General features: G+C 40.3%; 3 protein-coding genes across 6 annotated transcripts; 2 read left to right on the top strand and 1 right to left on the bottom strand.

Moving 5' to 3' along the window:
• The first annotated feature begins 214 nt into the window (after positions 1 to 214).
• LOC131023789 (BTB/POZ domain-containing protein At5g48800-like) lies at positions 215 to 8,470 on the top strand. 4 transcript variants are annotated; one of them, XM_057953383.1, is made up of 5 exons: positions 215 to 569; positions 774 to 840; positions 1,392 to 2,561; positions 4,890 to 5,334; positions 6,106 to 6,423. In XM_057953383.1, the coding sequence occupies exons 1-5, from the start codon at positions 505 to 507 to the stop codon at positions 6,279 to 6,281; spliced, it is 1,923 nt and encodes a 640-aa protein (XP_057809366.1). In that variant the 5' UTR covers positions 215 to 504; the 3' UTR covers positions 6,282 to 6,423. The 4 variants fall into 4 exon arrangements, with proteins under 4 accessions (XP_057809366.1, XP_057809382.1, XP_057809375.1 ...); XM_057953399.1 differs by lacking the exon at positions 6,106 to 6,423 and adding an exon at positions 6,432 to 8,470 and having other exon boundaries at positions 216 to 569; XM_057953392.1 differs by having other exon boundaries at positions 218 to 569; positions 4,908 to 5,334.
• LOC131023810 (cytochrome b5) lies at positions 6,889 to 8,683 on the bottom strand. The gene is made up of 3 exons (XM_057953415.1): positions 8,351 to 8,683; positions 7,412 to 7,478; positions 6,889 to 7,319 (listed from the first exon to the last, which is right to left on the bottom strand). Exons 1-3 carry the CDS (start codon positions 8,426 to 8,428, stop codon positions 7,066 to 7,068), a joined length of 399 nt encoding a protein of 132 aa, XP_057809398.1. The 5' UTR covers positions 8,429 to 8,683; the 3' UTR covers positions 6,889 to 7,065.
• A 3,883-nt stretch (positions 8,684 to 12,566) lies between these two features.
• On the top strand, positions 12,567 to 15,536 carry LOC131023782 (uncharacterized). The gene is made up of 2 exons (XM_057953372.1): positions 12,567 to 14,587; positions 14,669 to 15,536. The coding sequence occupies exons 1-2, from the start codon at positions 12,677 to 12,679 to the stop codon at positions 15,389 to 15,391; spliced, it is 2,634 nt and encodes an 877-aa protein (XP_057809355.1). The 5' UTR covers positions 12,567 to 12,676; the 3' UTR covers positions 15,392 to 15,536.
• Positions 15,537 to 16,753: the final 1,217 nt, after the last annotated feature.

Here is a 16,753-nt window from a genome sequence, read left to right as displayed (position 1 = left end):
AAAAGGTAGTAAAAGTGTAAGTATGGTTAGATTGTGGGGGACAAAATGTAATTAACTATTAAAATCGACTAACGACTTTTTTCCCGCTTCTTTTTCTTGCTTTTACCTTTCTTCCTTTTTGGAATTTTCCCTATTTTTCTACTGCTATTCTTGACTTTCATCAAAGATCACAAACACATAGTATTACATTATATGTAGAGAGAGAGAGAGAGAGAGAGAACGATTGTGTAGGTGTGTTCCTTTATTCACGCTTCTTTATTAATTTGCACAAATGTTGCAGTAATGCTTTTCAAAAAATTGAGAATTGGAGAGTAGTATAGTATATAAACTTTGTTGTTTTGTTGAGGAGATGACCCACAAGAGAGGCCCAGTGTTTTGGACAATCTGTAATCCATGGTTTGAACACAAAGTGTGTGACAAAATGGCTAAACCACTCTGCCAACAGCAACATCTCTCACTCTCTCTTTCTCTCTCAACAACTTCCGCTTCTGGGATTCCTTCTCCATGGACAAGCGTCTCCAGCCGCCGCCGTCGCCCAACTGCAAGAGGCGCCAACGGCGTTGCGAATGGTTAGTTTATGTATGAATTTTGTTAATAAAAACCTTATCTTTTTTCTATACCCTTCATGTTTAGTTAAGCTACTTATATATTTCCTGTAAATGTTTCTTCAATGTTTACTCGAGAATTTTCAAGTGTGGTATGTTTTGACACAAAAATGCTAGTCGAGATTAAGTTGTTCAATATATAACTAATCGAATTACATATTTTCATAGGGTGTTTCGAGATGTTCCAAGTGATTTAACTATTGAAGTAGATGCTGCTACATTCTCATTGCATAAGGTAAGTCTCAATACTCTCAACTCTAAATTCCCCACCTCTTTCTATATTGATAATTTTTCATATTTAATTGCATATAAATATACACAATATATTCAAAATTTGATTTTTAACCAATACCAATTGTTTTTTTTTGTCAAAAAATACAAGAACTTCTAGTTTTTTGAAATTCGACTTCACTTAGAATTCAACCGCACTTAATCCTACGGTTAAATCGAAAATTAATTACGTGATTAATTTACTACTTCCACACTTCAGAAGCCAAAACTGTTTTTGAATCTGCAGCTAATGTCACGTAATTAATTTACTACTTCCACGTAGGAATTTCAATTCGAACTGAATTTTAAAAACATTAAAAGTTATGTAATTTTTGATTAAGAAAATAATATTTGTTAAAAATCGAATTTGTTTGTGGATTTATATCTCAATTAACCATTTTAAAAAGTTGAAGAAGAGACTGTAATCCTTCATTCACAATGTAATAGTTCCTTGATCATTCACTATTCTCAAATGAAATTGCAGAAATTCTTAATCAATACGTGCAAATTTTGCAGTTCCCTCTCATTTCAAGATGTGGAAGAATCAGGAAGCTGGTAGCGTTGCTCCGTGGCGACTCCGAGGGCTGCACAATCGAGCTCGGCGGCCTACCGGGCGGCGCAGAGTCGTTCGAGCTAGCCGCGCAGTTCTGCTACGGCGTCAACTTCGAGATCACGGCGGCAAACGCGGCGCATCTCTACTGCGCCGCTCACTACCTAGAGATGACAGAGGAGTACTCAAAGAGCAACCTGGCGGCCCGCGCCGAGGAGTATCTGGACAGCGTGGTGTGCAAGAGCCTGGAGATGTGCGTGGAAGTCCTCCGCCACTGCGAGGATCTCCTCCCACTGGCGGACGACCTCCGAATCGTGCCCCGCTGCATCGACGCCATCGCCTCCAAGGCATGCGTCGAGCAGATCGCCTCGAGCTTCTCGCGGCTCGAGTACAGCAGCTCGGGCCGGCTCCACATGAGCAGGCAGAGCAAGGGAGGAGGAGGAGGAGGAGACTGGTGGGCCGAGGATCTCTCGGTGCTCCGCATCGACTTGTACCAGCGCGTGATCGCCGCCATGAAGTGCCGGGGCGTGAGGCCCGAGAGCATCGGGGCGGCCCTCGCGAGCTACGCGGAGAAAGAGCTCCTGAGGAAGCCGTCCGACCACGACCACGAGCCCAGGCTCGTGGTGGAGGCCATCGTGGGGCTCCTCCCCGCGGAGAGGTTCGCGGTGCCTCTCAGCTTCCTCTTCGGGATGCTGAAGAGCGCGGTGGCGCTGGGCTGCGCGGCCCCTTGCAGGGTGGACCTCGAGAGAAGGATTGGATCGCAGCTGGATGGCGCGGCCCTCGACGACGTCCTGATCCCGTCGTGCGGGAACGAGGGGGATACATTGTTTGACGTTGATACATTCCACCGGATATTGATAAATTTCTCGCAGCAGGATTGTGATAGTGAGGAAGAGGAGGATGATGATTTGGATGAAGGGATGTCGCTGTTTGAATGCGATAGCCCTGCGGCGGGAGCTTCGCCTTCGCAATCAGCGTTGTTTAAAGTGTCGAAATTGGTGGACAGTTACCTAACTGAGATCGCTTCCGATGCGAATCTGAAGCTGAGCAAGTTCGTGGCGGTGGCGGAGAGCCTCCCGGCGCATGCTCGAACACTACACGACGGGCTGTATCGAGCGATCGATGTTTACCTCAAAGTAAGTACTGTCGCTACGTGCTTCATTTCTTTCTTTCTTTCTGCACAGGGGAGCTCAAAATCCAAAACGAATGCACTTCTCTTAAAACCGCCCGATTTATTTGGTAGTCAACATAACCGAAATTTCGAAAATCGGTCGGTTTCATCTAATTTTGGCTGAACCGATTAAAAACTGAAATACACTTAATAGGGAGGGTTTAGGATAAAAATAGCTATTAAAATATAAAATACGAACCATCTAAAATGTATAAATTCTATGTAAAATATTTATGAATTCACTGTGTAAATATATGAATTACAAAAAAATAAATTTTCGTTATCTATACGATTTAAACTCAAGACTATGAATTCATCCAACAAGATAATGAATCAATCGTAGATGTTGATGATCTAAGATTTAAAAATGAATTTTATTTTATATTTTAATGTATTTTTTAGTCATGAAAATACGAAAATACTCCAAAACCATTATGTTGTTGCAGCTAGCTCGGTTGATTTCTTAATTAGGCATATTAATTAATTCGTTGGATAGCTTTTCGGACAAAAAACCAAAATAAAAATAATTTACGAATGTTTATATTTTGAGTTGACTTTGATTGAACATTGATTAGTATTATTAAAAGGGTTCGAGATTTTAAATACCACCTTTTAAGAATGAGATGTTTTTTAGCCCTTCTTTAAAAACAACTCTTTTGTATACCAAAATGAATTAAAAGACTAAAATACTTTTTACGGCCCACCACTTTAATTTCCACGCAACATGACACGTGCCCACGATCGTGGACACGATAGGCACGATCGTGTCCACCATCGTGATCATGATCGTGGGCACGATGGGCACGATCGTGTCCACCATCGTGTCCACCATCGTGTCCATCATCATGATCGTGGGCACGATCGTGATCATGATCATGATCGTGGACACGTGTAATGTTGCGCGAAAATTAAAGTGGTGGGGACCGTAAAGAGTATTTTAGTCCTTTAATTCATTTTGGTATACAAAAGAATTGTTTTTAAAGAGGGACTAAAAAACATATCACTTTTAAAATGTGGTATTTTTTATAAGTTTCCTTGTTATTAAATAGTAACGAATTTTATTAGTATAGTTAAAAATTGAAAAAACGAAAATACAAAAATTCAAAAGAGTCAAAGACCCACTCGATTGAGCCGGCTTCTCATACAAATCGGTTAACTCCAAAGCAAAACTCGTTTGGTTTTCAGTAAATGATTGTAGAGGCTAAAATCTACAATTGAAGTTGACATCTGCACGTCCGGATGGATTGGGCACTAGCAACCTGTCAACACAAGAACACGTAAGAGCCCTAGGTTGAGCACCGGGTGGGGGTGTCGACCGTAGAGCCTCCGACGCTCAAGTCAGTATCGGAATAGCCAAATAGAATGATAAACGAATTGAAATAGAGAGAAAGGCAGGCTGGAGTGTGCGGTTACTCCAGGCTGTAAGCGGCGTCGGAGGTGGAAACGGTGACAATGTTGTGATAATGGAATATGGGAGGCGGAGATAGGCCAAGTTGGCTAGGCGGCGGAGTAGAGAGAATTCAAAGAGTAGAGAGCAAGTAGGATTTCGTGTCCCTTGTAACCTAGTCAGTCTATCTATATAAAGGGCAGCCAGCCGCTAGGGTTTTACAAGCTGACCTTATCCGTCCACGCTTTCCACTTTCAAGTTGTTGCGATTTGGACGGGATCATAAAGATTCGTCCTTTCACTGTGTCAGCTTGGCGAAAGATATTTTTTAGGGTTGATGGCTAGGTCATGTGACTTCGTCAACAAGGTGGGCGGTAACCCTTGGGCCGGATGTGATACCTCCAGCCTGATTATCGATTCAAGTTGATCTATAACCTTAATTGGGCTTGAGCCAAATTGACGATTTTTGCCCACTACAATGATTATGTAGGATAATTTGTAACCAGGATATTTAGCGTGGATAATGACAGATTATTAATACTGAGTTAGTGTTTGTTATTATCACTAAATACAGAATATCCTGGTTTAAGTTAATCCTAGGGAGATGTGGTATTATTAATCCTAAGAAATCTGAATTAATAATATTGGGTCATGGAATTAAACCGGGTCATCTGCATTATTACTAAATAATAGTACTAAACACTAGACTGATTTGTGCTAAATTAGCTAAGTACAATGTATTAGCCAACATCAAACACACCCTTAGTGTGCAATAATTTCTAGCATTGTTTATAGAGACGAAGCCAATCCCCAAATCGGTCGTCCTAATATTTTCTTATATTAAAGTTGTATTATATTTTTATTAATAAAATTATAATTTTACGTTGTAAAAATCTAAACTCTGTAGCCGGGCGTTTATTTCCAGGCTCATCAAGGCTTAACAGATCAAGAGAGAAGGAAGGTCTGCAAACTGATCGATTTCCAGAAAGTGTCGCAAGAAGCCGGGTCGCACGCCGCCCAGAATGAGCGGCTCCCTCTCCAATCCGTGGTCCAAGTCCTTTACTACGAGCAGCTCCGCCTCCGCAGCGCCCTGATGTGCTCCTTTCCCGACGAGGACGCCGTCAAGCCCGCACACCACCAGTCGTGGCGGATGAGCAGCGGCGCCGTCAGCGCCGCCATGTCCCCTCGCGACAACTACGCGTCCCTGCGGCGCGAGAACCGCGAGCTGAAGCTGGAGCTGGCTCGCCTCAGGATGAGGCTCAACGATTTGGAGAAGGAGCATGTGTGCATGAAGAGGAACATGAACAAGTCCGGCTCCAGGAAATTCATGATTTATTTCTCCAAGACCATCGGTAAGATGAGGCTTTTTGTTCATACTTATTCCAGGGGCTCCGCTTCGCCGTCCAAGCCGTCGCATATAACTCACTCTAAGCTCACACAGAGAAGATGAAACAATATTTTTTTCAATAAAAATTTAAAGATCAGTAATAATTCCGGATCTATTTCCCTTTTAGTGACTCCAACCCTTAATTTATTGGTTAGAAGGGATCTGTCGTATCGAGTTGCACTTTGTTGTCGATGAAAACAACACAATTTGTAGGTATATATTTTGATGTGTTCTTTTTAAATTATATTTTTCTCTCCATTCTTGACTGCTTGATGGAGTATAATATAAGTGATGATCTATCATGTTTTGCTTTCTAATTATTGGGATATTGACGTTAGAATATATCAATATTGAATGATTTTTGATTGTGTGAATCAACTTTAAAATCGGTACAAAAATATACGGGCTTAATAATTGTTGATTGTGTGAATCAACATTGAGTGATTTTTGATTGTGTGAATCAGCTTTAGAGGGAAGAACCCTTAATTTTTTACACATCTTCTGTTTGTGTAATTGAGCCAATGAGATCTCCACAAACAGAAAGTTTGGAATGGTTTCGAGTAGAGGGAAATAGGGAACTAGAAAAGGATACGAATGAAAACATTGGTTCAATTTCTCTGTAACATTTTTTTGTCTGTTGAAGTATGGTAGTCTAGAATTCCCATACAGTGACTAAAAGATTGATTTTTGAAGCAAAAGTTATGTGGATTTTAGCTTGTTTCATTAAACTTGCAAGGCCTGATCACATCGAAAGCCCCTCCGACTGCTCAAATCGCGGTGGTGGTCGAGAAAAGTCACCCTAAGGTCGACCTTTTTCCGACTACTTTCCTGCCGCCTCAAGCAGGGCTTGATCCGCAGCAACTCACTGAGTTCGCCACTAGTGACTCGTGGCCGCCGGCTGCTGTCGACTGATGAATCAGATGGGTAGCATCTGCTGCTCTCCTCTGTTTGATTCATATTTTTTTTCATTAGTCTCCTAATAAATCTGTACAAAATCCCGGCATCCCAAAACTGTTGTTGTTGTCGTCGTTGTTGTTGATGTTTTTCTTGTCTGCTCTTTAGGAGCGCGTGGATGGTGTAGTAAGGGACGAGGAAGAACACGCAGCCGGGTGGCAGGATCGCTTGAGGGTGGACCGCGATCCATGGGAACTCGAACACGTCAGGCCTAGCAATGCAGTGCCTGGGGTACTTCCTCATGAGCTCACCGGCGCTGACAGGCTGCCAGAATAGCTCGACCCGGCGGCCCGGATGGACCAGGGTTAGGACATCAGCTCGGCTTGCTACAATTCCCATTTCTTGGTTTTGGGCAATGTGTGCAGAAAGGGGAAGGGGAACATGATAAAATCCTAGTGTTTCCTTTTATAGGAGTTGGTTTCTTGATCCAAATAGTGACAGTTTTTATAGTTTGATTTCTCCTAGGAAAAAATGTCTTGTTAGGAGCATTGTTTTTACCATTCTACGTGACTCAAATCCACCCTTTTGGAACAAGCAAAAATGTAAGAAGATGTAAGACAAAGTGTTGAAGAAAACAAGAACTGAGTTTCTTCAAGAATCAACTTTGACATAACACAAACATCATATCCCCTCAATCACCACAAACATCAAACACCCCTTTCTCTCTCTCTCTCTCTCAAGATCACAGAGGTTACAGAATAACCTCAAGAAACTTATTAGAGACTACGATCTAACAAGAAGCCTAGGCCTCCGATTTGGTGTAGAAACGGAGGCCAACCGCCAAGCCCAAGATGATCAAAGGGACCAAGAATTGGAGGAGCTTGACAATGAACTCTGATGTCTTGTCCTGGTTGTAATGGGGCTGCTTTGGAGGGGTGTAGGACTTCTTGGAGGGGATGGTGGACGCGTCAATCTCACCAACGAGGAACTCATCCATCATTGCCTTGGCACTGGAGCTGTGCCCGACATCCTCAAAATCATCGGTTGCATCCTTCCCTGCAGCCACGGACAACCATACATTGTTAGAGAGGATAACATCCTCAAAATCATAAGTTGCATCCTCAAAATAATCTGTCATTGGCAAGTACCTGTCGAAGATATTATAACTTCGTCCCCACCAGGATGATCTTCTAAGAATTTGGTCACGTCGTAGACCTGATCAAATTTGGAGGAGGGATTGGAGAGTTTAGACTACACAATGTATAATAAGATGCAAGTATATTGAGGGGCCATAAGATACATAATTGAATATATTTACATTATTAGGATTTCTCCAATCTCACAATTTCAATGAGATAAGAATTAAACAAAATTAGCTCAAATGGTAAAAATCATCAAATGGCTTGAAATATCTTAAAATTTCAATCCATCTTAGCAAACAATGAACTAGACTAATCCTATTTGTTGTATGATGATTTTTGGTTCAACTCTTTTTCTAGTTGCTAAATTTGATTCATCATATCTCACTAGGCTTTTAAATATGAAGCAAAACAAGGGTTCTCTGATCTTGTCCAAAATGATGGTAAAGAATGAGAATTTCTAATGGGAGATTCTTAATTTTAATTAGATCCACCAATTTGGTAAAAAGGAAATTAATTTTATTTGTGACCAGCTACAAACTGGGAAACTCTTTTAGTCGATTAAGAAATATAAAACCCTGCATCTGCCTCACTCAATTGTCCAAAAAATGGACCTTTAAACATGAGATTTACTTCCACACACAGCACTAGAAGCTGAGATTGTACTAAAAGAATCTCAAATTCAAAGAACTTAACAAGAATCCCATGAACGAATCTCTCTCTCTCATGAAGCACAAAAACAAGCTAGGACTTGAAGCACTCTAAAGCACACACTAAGGCCAACACTCAAAAAGCTAGACAAGAAAAAACAAATCCCAAAGCCAACCAAACTCAGAAACCCAATTCAAGAATCGATCAAAGATTGAATCTTTGACACACCCACACATCAAATACACAAAATCAAGTCGACCCACTTCACCATACCAAAAAGGGCACCAAAAATTGTACCTTTCCACCAATGACAAGCCAGCAATCCTTGCTGTTGTTGTGCTCAGAAACCTCAGCAAGAGTGAAAACCTTAGCCATCGAAAGACAGGGCTCAAATCAATCAAGATTCAAAACGAAACCAAGAATCGAATAGAAGAAGTGCTCTCTCTTGAAGAGTGTGGGTAGGGGGTAGGTGGGGGGGTCAGGTGTGGTGAGGTAGATTTAATGCGAGGTTTGGTGAGATAGGCTGTCAATCTCAACGGTCGGTTTTTTCAACCAACCAACCGGTTAATGAAACTGTGGATTCCACAACACCCTTTTGGAAATTAGACTACCCACCTTCGTCACGCTCCCCCAACTCAAGCTTACTCAATTTTTTAATAAAATATTTATTTCTCTCTCATTCATCTAGACAATCCACAATCTAATATAATTTTTACTCTCAATGGTGACACCAACACAATCTACATATTTTTTTTTCACTTTATTTTTAAATTATCTTAATATCTAAAACAAAATATAAATTAAAACTAAATATTTATTTATTATATTTAATAAATAAAATAAATATTTTTTTTAAAAAAATTGTAATTATATTATAATTAAACATTGTCATATATTATATATTTAACTCAATCACAAAGGAAGATTACAAGAATTAAACACACAACTGAAATTAAATATATCAAAGTACAATACGTGAAATTTAAAAATGCAAATTACATATTTAATTGTTAGTGCCAAAAATTTCTCATATGTGCTCAATCAAATCACCTTGAAGAGTTCTATGAGCTTCTCTATTGCGAAGTTGATATCTATTAGTTATATAAGTAGACAAGCTCACAATACGTTCAGTAGAATAGCGAAAATATTCGTCATCTTCTGTTTGTACTCTTGTAGGTGTATCTGTAAACACAAATTTTTTTGTATTTCAATTTGATAAAATACAAAATGCGTTACAAAGATAATTTGATAGATTTGAAGATAGATTTATGCGGGTTGCAATCTCTAGTTAATCCTCTGATTCTTCTCTTCCATTTGATTCTCGAACAAGCTCGAAGGTTCTTGAAATACTTGTTTTGATGACGCCAATCCAAAGGACTTAAGTCATGATTTTGGATTGAACATTGAACTTGATTTGATTTGAGAACATTCTTAGAATTTGTAAGAATGCCTTGAAGCTTTTGAACTTGATTTCTTTGGATACTTGAAGATCACTTCAAAGATTCGCAGGAATATTTGAACATTTGAAGAAATACTCGAAGATTTGAAGATCCTTGAATACTTGAAGATTTTGAAGGATACTTGAAGATTTGAATGCTCAAATACTTGAAGATTCGAAAGATACTTGAAGATTTGAATACTCAAACGATTGAAGATTTGAAGGAGACTTGAACGTTAGATAGAATTCTTCAAGATACTTGAATATTTGGAAGAATACTTGAACTCTCCAATTCTCCGCCTCTTCTACTTGTGATACTAGAGAGAATTCTTTGTACTCTTCGATCTTCCACTCCTTCACGTCGTGATAATGAGCACCCCAACACCTCTATTTATAGATTTTAGAGATGGGCTTCGTGGGCTTTATGGGCTTTGGGCCTTCATGCATGGGCCTTAGGGCCTTAAGTGGCCAATAAGCCCATTAATTCATTTTATTAAACATTAATCATATATATCTATTTAATTAGGAATAAAATCCCATTTAATAAAATAGAAAATATAATTGAATATTTAATTCATGAATTTACACGTGGCACGATTTAATTCGACGACAATTTAATTGTCTACAAATTGCCCCATCGAGACTTGTTTATGGACGAAACGTCTTTGGTAATAGACGAGTCTCGAAATATATCTTGATAGTTTAAACTCTTATCGCGGAGTTCTTGATTTTGAATTTTGTAAATAGTTTATACTCGTATTTAGGAGTTCTTCATTTGATTTTGAAATTTTAAATAGTTTATACTCGTATTTAGGAGTTCTTGATTTTGAATTTTGTAAATAGTTTATACTCGTATTTAGGAGTTCTTCATTTGATTTTGAAATTTTAAATAGTTTATACTCGTATTTAGGAGTTCTTGAATTTCTTTTGAATTTATAAATAGTTTATACTCGTATTTAGGAGTTCTTGAATTTCTTTTGAATTTATAAATAGTTTATACTCGTATTTAGGAGTTCTTGAATTTCTTTTGAATTTATAAATAGTTTATACTCGTATTTAGGAGTTCTTGAATTTCTTTTGAATTTATAAATAGTTTATACTCGTATTTAGGAGTTCTTCATTTGATTTTGGAATTTCAAATAGTTTATACTCGTATTTAGGAGTGCTTGAATTTCTTTGAATTTATAAATAGTTTATACTCGTATTTAGGAGTTCTTGACTTGGATTTGAATTTGTAAATAGTTTATACTCGTATTTAGGAGTTCTTGATTTGAATTTTGTAAATTTTAAATAGTTTATACTCGTATTTAGGAGTGTCTTTCTTTTGTTTGTTTTTTTTGTTTTTTTTTTTTTTAAATAGGCCCAATGTTTCGTATGAATAGATGATGGGATTAGATTTAAGCCCAATTTCTATCCAATAGCAGCCCACATGAGTTTTGTTCCAAAAGAAGAGATGGCAGCCTATACGTTTATTACCAACTAGGCCCAATATTTTATATCTGGCGGGCCCTATTCTGATGAGTACTGTTGCACCCAGCAACACAACTCCAATTCCAGCTAACTCCACTGTCCTTTTATCCTTTTCGCAGCAAGTTTTTTTTTTGCTTGAGAGCCGTTGCAGGCTGGAAAACAGCTGGAGCTCCACCTTTTTCTTTTTTGTATGCTAGCAGCTAGGATTAGGGTTTTAAGATTCATCCCTCTGTTCTCCTATAAATAAAGGGTTGTTTTCTCCCCTTAGCAGCAACAGCCACTCTCCTTCTTCTTCATTTTCTTTGTTTCGTATTTCATTTCTTCCTTTGATAGATAGCCAGTTTCATCCTTTTTTTTTTTTTTTTTTTTTTTTTTTTGAAAGAGCCAGTTTCATCTTAAGAAAGCAAGAAGGAGTGTTTCATTTCATAACTATAGTAGCTTGCTTCTTTTGTTAGCAGCCATAAAACACTTATTCTTTTTTCATTTATTCCTTGCATCGTCTAATGGCGGAAGAAATGCAGCGGGTGCTAACAAAGATGGCGAAAACTTTTGGCAGCGTAGGTAACCTTCATTTCTTCTCCGCAACTTCTATGCCGAGATATCATCGGCAATACACTTACAACCCCCTTTTTTTTATGATGTGCAGCTCTTTTCACCAAAGCCACTCTCATTTGCGTGGTTCCGTTCTAGCAGCGGTTGAGGGTAGAGCTAGAAGCCGATAGTAGCGGCAGCAGCGGAATTTTTGGGTCTCCGCGTTACGCCGTCGTCGTCAACTGCAAGACTTACGTTGAGTCCCATCTGCCACAGTTGCTGGAGGTACCGCCGAGAACCACCCCTCTTTTTCCTTCAATTTGAACTGTGCTTCCTTTTAGAGAGAGGAGAGATTTTTGAGCTTGGAATCGTCGAAGGGCTTGCGAGTTGGCGAACTCGCGGCAGCAGTATTGACACTCGTATTTCCGGCCGTCGGAGGCGGGGAACTCGGAATCTTTCAAGGTGGAGGAGGATCGGCAGAGAGAGGGGAGACCATGGGGTTGCGCATGTAGGAGGCGGCGGCGTCGCGGCTGGCCTGCAGCTGGGCGCGCTTGAGCTGCTGCCGCTCCTTCTTGTGCGCGTTCTGGTGATCGCCGAGGGCCTGCGAGTTGGCGAACTCGCGGCAGCAGCAGCCGCGGCGAGAGTCGACCGGAGGCAGCACGAGCAGCAGCAGCCGCTTGGAGCTTTGAACTTTAAGTTTTGCCAGCTTCTTCTTTGCCCAGGAAACCAAAGTCATGCTTTATTTGCTCCTCTCTTCTGCGTGTATGTGTGTGTGAGGGAAGAAAGTGTTTGGTTTTAGTGAGGGAAAGTAAGGGGAGATGGGCCTTTTTTTTTTTTTGAGAGTTTAGGAGTGGGCCGATTTTTTTTTTTTTTTTTTGCCTCTTTTTTTTATTTTTTTTATTTTTATTTTTTTTATTTTTTTATTATTTTATTTATTATTATTTTTTTTATTTTAATGATTGAATTTCTATATATATATATATATATATAATTCAAGGAGTGGTGGCCTTTTTTTTTTTTTTTTTTTTAATGATTGAATTTCTATATATATATATATATATATATAATTCAATCTTGCCTCCTTTTGCTTGCCTCCTTTTATCTTGACTAGAATTTAATTCACATTTTATTTAAATGCAAATAAATTTCTAAGTCTGGATGTGTTGCTTCCTTGCAGTGTCACGATGGTGGTCTTCAAAGATATTGTGGTCAAGGGTCAAGACTATTTGCTGATTTTGAGTGATGATGAGCAAGAGACGGAAATGGGCATGCATCTAAGAGTATTTCCGGCATTGATAGGCCACTATGTGAAACCTTGGCCCAAACTTTTGAATTCTCTATATCAGTCGGAATGGACCAGCGAGATTAGTTTGAACAAAGCGTCGAAGGCTCATACATTGCATCCGGCCCGTCCTTGGCAAAGCAAGGAATCCAATTTTCTATTGACTTTGAGGCGAAGGATCATCGATAAAGATGCCAAATGGGGAAGGGTTACAAGCTTTCGTGGGGAATTTCATTTCTTTGAAGGCTATTGGGAGTGGACTGAAGATATCCTTAGCCGCTGCGGGAATGAACTCCGAGTTGTTGGTATCTATGATGCAGTTTATGCCTCTCTTTTCACTTATGATTGCCAGCCCGAGATGGTTAAAGCGTTCTGTGAAGCTTGGTGTCCTGCGACGAACACCATTCTCACTTCATCTGGCGAGATGTCTATTTCTCTATGGGATTTACAGTATCTATCAGGGCTTCCGTGTACCGGGACATTGTATGATGAGGTTGTACCCTGCGCGAAAGAGATTCTTGGCAAAGATCAGTTTGGCAACCCGTTCATTCCCTTGAGTTGTAGATATTTACTCTCTGCTTACTATTCTCTTAAGTATCGTGATGGCAAGGATCCTAAGAGCTTAGTTTCTATCGATGAATGGATCAAATTTTGGTCGAAGAAAGCTTCAAAGTATTCTCATCCTCCTGCTCGCAGGGCTAAGAAATCTCAACGCCCCAAATCGACTCATAATCCGAGTGGTTCATTTGAAGCGCATCAACCATGGTCTTCTGAAGAAAGGGCTCCATTCATCGAGCTTGATGCTAGTGACAAGTATCACACCACTATGTACTTGGCAGCTCATATAGCTTGCTGGTTGTGTATCTTTGTTTTTCCAGATGGTGATGCCATGTCGATTAGACCAACCTCTTTCAAAATGGCAAGTTTGATGGCGTGCAAACAGAAAGTTGCCCTTACAGCTCCAGTTCTAGCCAGCATCTACAAAGGGTTGAACACTATCTCTAGTTCTATGGAGCCTTCTCTTGTCCTGGTGACGCTACCCTTTCATTTCATATATGGTTGGATAGCGCTCTATTTCAACACTCACATTCCCCTTCCAAGAAGCCTTGGTGTCGCCAAGATGACTCTATACTCAGGCGAAGGACCTGCGAAGTATTATCTGCCTATTGCGTGCCGCGAACGAATTCAGTCGTACAATTCGATTCGTTGGAATTGTACCACATTCACCAAGGAAGATGACATTTTCTATGTCGATGGTGAAAATACAAGAGAGATTGAGCAATGCTTCTTCATGGCTATTCGCTCGAGTTTTTTGGTTCGCCGGCTGGATGACCACTTCATCGTGGAGTCTTATGGTCCTCACCGCTTCAGCCGTCAATTTAGCTATTACCAAATCGTACCCAACAGCCTTACTCAGAACATTCGAAGGACATCTTTGGAAGAAGGTCTCAACCTTTGGCGCATGTGTTTGCTGCACAGATCGCGATCAAGGGCATGTTTTCCACGATCTTCTTTGGACATGAAGATACATTGTTCAGTCGACTATAAGACTTGGTGGGATAGGACGTACAGATTTTCTTTTGAAAACAAAATCTCTTCTCTGGCTCATATCACTTTTAAAAGAAAAGATCAGGAAGAAGCAATCAACTCCAAAGATGGAAAGAGGAAGGTCGTCTCTACCACCCTTATAGCTGATTCTGGTAGTAGCAATTCTGAGCGTAATTGGAAAAAGAAGAGAATTGCGGGGTCCTCAAAACCGGCCGAGGGTCACGTTGAGGAAGAGCCAACTCTAGTGGATGCCGATGTGAACAAGGTCTTTCCTCATCTCTTATCTTCTTTTCGTATTGATATATAATTTCCATTCTAATTGCATCTTCTTCTTGCCCTTTTGTAGACTTTGAAAGAAGTGTTTGGAAATAATCTTGAGAAGGGCTCACCAATCGACTGTGTATCCATTGAATCCAATAAGTCAAACGAGATTCCTTGTCTTGCTAAACAATCTCGCCCCCGACCAATGCCATCATGTGGGGCGCCTTCCGAGTTCAATGCCACACGCATGATCGATGATGAACTCAAGTCGTGCTGCAGGATCATCTGGGGAAAGCTTCGTGACAAGGTTGAGAGAACCAAAGTCGAGTTTCTATCGGCGCTTGAAGACGAGATACGGAGTGGCATTTCCCGTATGAAGATTATTTGTGGTCTTAACCTTTCCAACCTTGAAGATAGTATTAATGAACTATTCTCCAAAGCCACCGCTTTTGATAAAGTAAGGTCGGCTTCTCATGAGATCAATGAAGGCCACACACTCAAAGTTCGAGAGGTCAAGGTTTGCCTTCAAGAGAAGTTTGCCAAAGAGAAGAAGGATGCTGCGAATTGTGATGCTTTAAAAGCGGATCTTGATGAGTTGGAGAAACGCAAGAAAGAATTGTTGGTGTCTTTGGAGCAGCGAAGCCTGATACTCAAGACTACTCGTGGTGAGATCAAGGTACTCAAGGAAGACCTGGCCAAGCTTGAAGAGGCTTCGAGAAATGATGAGGTCTTGAAGAATTTGGAAGCCTTGAAGCTTTCACTAGAGTCTATGCAGCAGATTTTGAGAGATCAAGACCCTTTTGCTTAGTATATTGCATTTTTATCATTCCTCTTTTGATGATTCTCATTTGGTTTGTCATGGATATTTTGACATCTTCTCCCAATGCTTGTGCTTCTTTTGATGACTTGATTTCTTTGCTATTTTGGAATGAAACGTCTTTGGCTTCACATAATCAACTTAAATCATAACTTGATGATATAAATTGAAAAGAGTCAAACACAACTTATGACTGAACTTAGAAATTATCTAAGCTGCCTACGTACCCTTTTGAAAGGGATCAAGTCAAAACGTAGTTCATAGGATCAACAAGTGTTTGAGATTGGGTGCCGTGCACAGTTTATACTCATGCGGGCCAGGAGTAACATGCAGTTTAGGCTCGTGCGTCAAGGAGCTGTCTTCATACACTCCATTTTGTTTGCTTTTCTCCATTTCTGGTTTTTCATCTGACTCATCTTTTTGGCTTTTCTGTTTTTCTATTTTTTTTTTTTTGCATTAAACTATATACATATGTACATGCTTCAACTTCTACCACCTTTCAAGGATAGTAACGTTTCAGGAACTTGCCATTGATAGGCCCAACTCTGACGTTGTCATCAGAAAGAAGCCTGTATGCTCCGTTTGTGTAGACTTCCTTGACAACATATGGGCCATCCCATCTTGATACGAATTTGTTTCCAACACGATGAGTGACAACGATTGGCCTCCTCACAGCGAGGACCAAATCTCCAACTTGAAAAGAACGCACTCGCACCGTCTTGTTGAAAGACTTTGAGAGGCGAGCTTGGTAGCATTCTAACTTTTGCTGAGCTTCCAGCCTTTTCTCATCTAGAGCTTCGAGTTCCTCCAGACGCAGACGTGCATTTTCTTCTTCAGTTAGCCCTTCCTGAATGGCCATTCTCAAAGAGGGAATTTGTTGCTCGAGAGGAATGACAGCTTCAACCCCATATACCAAAGAGTAAGGCGTTGCCTGCGTAGGAGTTCTATAGGTGGTTCGATATGCCCACAATGCTTCCCCAATACGTTCATGCCAGTCACGCTTTGATTTTGAAACAATTTTTTTCAACAGATTGCACAAAGTCTTGTTGAATGCCTCAGCCAACCCATTTGCCGGTGCATTATACATCGATGACTTCCGTTGCTTGAAGCCGAATTTTTCACAAAGCTTGTTTATCACCGTGTTGCTGAAAGGTGTTCCATTATCAGTTATGATGTAGCGAGGAACTCCATAGCGATAGATGATGTTGGTCTTGATAAACTCAGCAACGGTCTCTTTCTTCACTTCTCTTAATGGTATCGCCTCAGCCCACTTGGAGAAGTAATCGGTCGCTGCCAAAATGTATAAATGCCCCCCTGATGATTTTGTCAATGGACCAACAACATCCATGCCCC

Source organism: Salvia miltiorrhiza, chromosome 1, assembly GCF_028751815.1.
Source record: "Salvia miltiorrhiza cultivar Shanhuang (shh) chromosome 1, IMPLAD_Smil_shh, whole genome shotgun sequence".
Classification (NCBI taxonomy): domain Eukaryota; kingdom Viridiplantae; phylum Streptophyta; class Magnoliopsida; order Lamiales; family Lamiaceae; genus Salvia; species Salvia miltiorrhiza.
The sequence above is the reverse complement of the archived record's forward strand: the minus strand, read 5'-3'. Positions and strand labels throughout refer to the sequence as shown.

What these genes read in the sequence shown, in the direction of transcription:
- LOC131023789 (XM_057953383.1), top strand. Translation starts at nt 505, where the DNA reads ATGGACAAGCGTCTCCAGCCGCCGCCGTCGCCCAACTGCAAGAGGCGC. An exon ending in CGCCAACGGCGTTGCGAATG is followed by an intron (nt 570 to 773) that starts GTTAGTTTATGT and finishes ATATTTTCATAG; the next exon opens with GGTGTTTCGAGATGTTCCAA. An exon ending in TTATTTCTCCAAGACCATCG is followed by an intron (nt 5,335 to 6,105) that starts GTAAGATGAGGC and finishes TAAACTTGCAAG; the next exon opens with GCCTGATCACATCGAAAGCC.
- LOC131023810 (XM_057953415.1), bottom strand. Translation starts at nt 8,428, where the DNA reads ATGGCTAAGGTTTTCACTCTTGCTGAGGTTTCTGAGCACAACAACAGC. An exon ending in GGCTTGTCATTGGTGGAAAG is followed by an intron (nt 7,479 to 8,350) that starts GTACAATTTTTG and finishes AAATTTGATCAG; the next exon opens with GTCTACGACGTGACCAAATT. An exon ending in AGTTATAATATCTTCGACAG is followed by an intron (nt 7,320 to 7,411) that starts GTACTTGCCAAT and finishes CCGTGGCTGCAG; the next exon opens with GGAAGGATGCAACCGATGAT.
- LOC131023782 (XM_057953372.1), top strand. Translation starts at nt 12,677, where the DNA reads ATGGTGGTCTTCAAAGATATTGTGGTCAAGGGTCAAGACTATTTGCTG. An exon ending in TGGATGCCGATGTGAACAAG is followed by an intron (nt 14,588 to 14,668) that starts GTCTTTCCTCAT and finishes GCCCTTTTGTAG; the next exon opens with ACTTTGAAAGAAGTGTTTGG.